The sequence below is a fragment of the Anopheles marshallii genome, chromosome 3, assembly GCF_943734725.1.
Source record: "Anopheles marshallii chromosome 3, idAnoMarsDA_429_01, whole genome shotgun sequence".
NCBI lineage: Eukaryota > Metazoa > Arthropoda > Insecta > Diptera > Culicidae > Anopheles > Anopheles marshallii.
In genome coordinates, this window is record NC_071327.1 from 7914037 (window position 1) to 7919524 (window position 5488).

The 5488-nt window shown below is 41.1% G+C and overlaps 1 protein-coding gene across 1 annotated transcript; it reads left to right on the forward strand.

Moving 5' to 3' along the window:
• Positions 1-3669: 3669 nt before the first annotated feature.
• On the forward strand, positions 3670-4330 carry LOC128715562 (elongin-C-like). Its single transcript, XM_053810467.1, has 2 exons — positions 3670-3875; positions 4171-4330. The coding sequence occupies exons 1-2, from the start codon at positions 3670-3672 to the stop codon at positions 4310-4312; spliced, it is 348 nt and encodes a 115-aa protein (XP_053666442.1). The 3' UTR covers positions 4313-4330.
• Positions 4331-5488: the final 1158 nt, after the last annotated feature.

Sequence of the window (5488 nt, forward strand, 5' to 3'; positions counted from 1 at the left end):
TCATTTCACTCTAGGGGGAAAAGAGTGTATGTTTGTGTACGGAATGATATTATGCAGCACCAAGAACCTTCTAGATAAGTGCTGGAACTGGAGCAGGCGAGTTCCTGCTGCATAAAATGGTGCTGTTCCCATGTTTGTTACCACTGGAAGGAGAATGTTCAGGACAAAACCATGCTCGTGGAGCTACTTTTATATAGTGTTGATGCATCTGAAGTTAACTGGAAAAGTGTTCTCTGGACCGCTGGAAAAAAGCTGTCCAATAAATAAAAGTATTATTCCCAACAAACGAAACTGTAATGTTTGTGGTCATCTTCAATATATTATTGACGTATTGCCGTCGAAAGGGCTCAGCGATGTATGGCCTAGTCTTACTAATCGTTGCCTTCTGCTGTTACTCCAGTCACTTCCAATAAGACGTCCGATGTCCATCCCGGAGTTCAAGATGTTCTCGTAGGTCCTTAAGTGTTGCTTTGACATTCTCTTGCAAGTCCTCAATCGAGTTCTAGTGCTTTCCTTTTAGAAGTCTTTTAAACCAAGGAGGTAATTAACGGTCAGTCGCAGCTCCGTTTGTAGCGATTTGCCTCCATTGTACCTAAAAAATCTTGGGATTCACGAAATAAATCGAATATCTCGTCAATCTGTAGGACAGACCGATCCGTTGTACATCTGCCTCCACATATGACTGGTAACTTGAGTTATATAAAACATACGATCGAATTCATTAAGACATACGTCAGATGAAATGTTTAGAAGAAAGAAAAAAAACTCTTCCATGCGACACAATTGAGCACAGCTTGTGACAAAAGTTAGAAAATCCCAGCAAATCTTTCCTCGCCAAAATAAGTTCAAATAAACTGATGCCATTTCATCGTATCCGTATCGAGCGTCCGTGCAATTTGCTTCTGTTTTTGTTCTATTTCAACATTTTCCTCTCGCAGGACAACAAACAATAGACGTGAAGCACCAAATGTTTGTTTCACTCGGTTGCACTCGGTTCCTCCCAGTAACCGTAAGTCAATTCCCGCAAAATATAGACACCGCACTGGTCGTGTATATATGGTTGAAATCTGTCCTGCCCTTGCCCGGTCGTCCAGTCGCTGCCCCTCTGGAGCACCCCCGGAGCACCCCGGAAGTGATCTCGAAGCAGTTATTTATGTGTTCCGGTTTTGGCGGCCCCAAATCCTAGACCAATCCTCGCTCTGGGACGGTGCACGAGCGAGCGTACCCAGATTCTAAATTCCAGCGACCACATTTCTACCCCACCAAACGCAAAGAGAACGAAGGTATCGGATGGTTCGGACGGGAAAGCGAAGATTTAACAAGACATTCAACGAGTTCTCGCACACACAAATCGAACTCAAAATTTCTCGTACCAAAGTTTGCCATCGGAGCACTTCCGGTACAAACACGCTACAGCTCGGAAGCATCCCGGACACACTGGACCCGTGGACTAAGACAAATGGACAAATCATGAATGGACAGAACACAGTTGACAGCAGCTTGTGGAGGGTGAATGGGTAGACAGGGGGGTGGACGATACCGAAATGAAATGAACACCATATGTTCCATTTTTCAATAACACTAACAGCTAATGGTCGAGGCAGCTTGAAGGAGGCAGGAAAGGGTCTGCAGTGGTCTGGAAGTGTTTCTTTGTTGTACATGAGCTTCTTGGAAGATTTCTCTCCTTGCTTCTTCTTTTTTTTGTTACTGGCCCAATGTGTTACTGACCACTTTTCACCCCTCTCTCTCTCTCTTTATCTCTGCTATTCGACTGGGGATGAGAATAAATCGTAAGAGTTGGATCCATTTTTCCAATCCATACCCAAATATGGACAGTCCTGAAGCAAATGTTAATGATTCCTGACCCGGTCGACACTACAGATGGATTCACTTCTGGTGAAACAGATAAATGACTCGTATTAAAATTAAGTTCTTTTGGAAACATTTAACTGAATTGATTTGTTTTTTTTTGTTTCCCCACGGAAAGTAGGAACATTTATAAGGTTCCGTATCGACTATTGATGCGTAAAGTGCGATTTTTCGTAGCATCGATTCCACATCGATCACATTCCACACGTCGTGATGCAAACTTTCATTCTGCACACACTTTTCGCCAGTTAGTTGCAAATGCAGCTGACCGGAAAGCGAAAATCACTCGAGGAATTTGCAATAAACTTTTAACACATGTCAAATGCTTTCAAAGTTTTTGTTTTTCGTTCGCATAATTACAATTGGTAGTTGCGGGTGGTAAAACAAAAAAAAACCAAGCACATGACAGCTTTGAAAGACAATTGAACACTTGGAAGGAAAGTTTCGTTTCTGGGATGGCCGGTGGCCGGGAAACACTTTTCTGACGCCGTTTTGTTTTTTGTTTCCTTTGATGCAATTTCTTTCCTTTTTTTGTGTTCTTCTTTCTCGACCTTTTCACACCACAAATAGAGAAGCAACGCTTTGTAGTAAGTTTGGTTGGTTGTTTGTTTTTTTTTTCTTTTACTTCTCGTCTTTTGTCCATTCACTTAGACCAGCCAGCACGAAATGACACCGTGGTTGCTGCGTGCCTTTGCGTTGGGTTTTGGCTAAGAAGAGACGGGCACGAAAATTAATTAAAAACTCCTCACTTCTCGGTATAACAATTGCGATGTTTGATAGCGTCCGATTTGTCGCGCTTGATGATATGCGTTTTTTTTTATTCTCTCTTCCATCTCGATAGTTGCGTGCGTTATTCGGATGGAGTTATTCAGGACAATAGAGCATTAAACGATAGTTAGCTTTATTTCCACTAGTCATTGAACAGGATTTTAAAGTCATGGAAGTAAATTTTAATAAACAACTCTGTTAGAAACATGCAAAATACTAATTACATGTGTTGTTATTTGCACTGTAAATCTTCTCATTTCCTTCGAAAACGCATGCAAAAAGCTTTGAAAGCTCTTTGCACATTCACTTGTATGCTACCTAGTTGCACTTTGTACGCAAGGTTTGTGGGGCTTAATATTGAGTTTCAACTTTTTACAGTGTCTTTACAAAACGTAAGAATATTCACGCAATAACACGGAAATTCTGTTTGAGCGAATATAAAAATGAAAGTCGTGAATTGAATAATTTATTGAAAAAAAAAAACAAAGATTTCCCACTGTGCATTCGACCTTCACGAACTGTCAGATAATACGTCAAACGAAAACAACATAATTGACAACGCTATCCCTCTCTCGCTCGCACCTTCAGCCAAACGATTCAATGTTGATTCCGGTTCACTTTTTACTGTACGTGCATTTACCTGTGATTGCAATTACAAAGAGTGCTTATTAACAAACTCACGTAAAGGTATCTACTGCTCTGCTGATTACGATACGCATTTTTGTGTTCCCGTCGAGTGAGTTTCGCAGCATTTGGAAGGTTTGTACGGTGGACAAGTTATGCATATTGGAATCAATCGCTTTGTGGTCCTTGCGGTTCAGACACTAGTGCCCGAAGATTCTGAATAGTCATCATTTGGCTGCCTATGTCCTTGGCTTTATATTGTCTAGTAGAATCTTAATGCAGCAGTTTTTCTACTAAATTGACAATCGGTTTATACTTGCGCCATAAAATAATACATACAAAATGCATCAAATTTCTAACTGCCTTCCCTTCTGTTATCTAGCCCCCGCACTACCACACCACAACAACATGGAGGATCGTACCGGAACGGAAAGAATTTATGGTGGGTGCGAGGGACCGGATGCAATGTACGTGAAGCTCATCTCGTCTGATGGACACGAGTTTATTGTAAAGCGTGAACATGCACTAACCTCCGGTACAATTAAAGCCATGCTGTCTGGTCCGGGACAATTCGCCGAAAATGAGGCCAATGAAGTAAACTTTAGAGAAATACCGTAAGTTGTCATTAAATTATATTTAAAAGCATCTAGCTAAATCTAGCATCTAGTCCGATCGAATAGATTCCTAAAATTTACCATGCCCGTTCCTAACGTCGATCCCAGTTCCCCAAATGTTTTGACTGATAAGGTGTTTTCGGAATGACGTGAGCAATAACCTTTGTACCTTGATAGAATAACTAGAAAAATCCCCTCGAAGCAATCCTTTGCACCTCAGGCTCAAAGTCAAAGCGATCGATGTGTCATTGTTAACGATACTAAACATTTCATTTGTATTTTGCTATTCTTCTAGCTCGCACGTCCTGGAAAAGGTCTGCATGTACTTCACTTACAAGGTGCGATACACGAACAGCTCGACGGAAATACCGGAGTTCCCAATTGCACCGGAAATTGCATTGGAACTACTGATGGCCGCTAACTTTCTCGACTGCTAGGAACTAGTGTTATGGTTAAGGTTTGGTTTTTCTGTTTTCTTGTATAAGCTGGAACATCGGAAGGAGTGAATAAATATGTACTGATAACATTCACAAGCTTACTTCATTACTGTGGTACTACTACACTGAGATAATTCTGCGCGATAAGAAAAGGAACATCTAAACTTTCATTCTTCACCTCCAAATGTACCCTTATAAGAGGATGGACACTGGATCTGGAAGAGCTCATCTCTGACAATTGACTGACTAACTCACAGGTTGCTGAATTCCTCATTGACCGAAATGATACGGAGTACTCGCCCAGCCGTCCAGTCTGGAAATCTTCCTTCAAGGCTCTTGGCACTGAGCCCACGTGCCCACAAGATGCTTTTGAAGAAGTGTCCTCAATCGATAGAAATTTATACGGTTTGGTTATTCAACCACTTTCACTATTAAATTTTCTCATATTCTCACACCAACGCAGAGTAAACGGGAACGATTTTTTTTTTTCAAATTTTAAGTATATTTTTATGGTTTTCTGCCATAATATTTTCCATTTTGCAGCTTTTTTGTAGTCAATCTTTTGTATTATATCTCTGTATCTTCCTTATACTTCGGTTTATATCGTCTTTTCTTCATCTCGCGCTGTCCAAACTGACACGTGCCTAGCTTCCTTCTTGCTTCCTGCACGACAACCGACACCCACGTACGTCCCTCGCTCACACGACATATTTTCTGTTTACGATTACGATTACGTTTAGCTACTCTCCGGCGATGCGTTTAATTTGCTACAATTTGTTTTGAGTTTCCTCTGTGTTTATTCGCCCTCGTTCACTCGTTCTCCATTTCATTTGCGATGCGTTTTTTCATTCTAAAAATGCATCAATATCGAACCGGCGGGGAGCGACTATACTGCTTTCGTACATCGATTTCATATGGTGTGTGTGTTTGTGTGCGGTGAGTAGTAGTAGTAGATAGCAGGATTATCGTTTTTCATCAATATAATCGTATTTAGCAGCGTCAACTTCAGCAATTCGCTCGCACGTGTTTTGTGTTTTGCAGCTCCGTGTAACAGCTCATTTCAACAGCAGCATAAATGTACAATCACGCTTTGTTTCATTATAATGTGTCTCATCATTGCAGCTCATTTTCTGTCCGCGTATTTGACGGAAGAATGTTTGGTGGTTTATAGTTTCC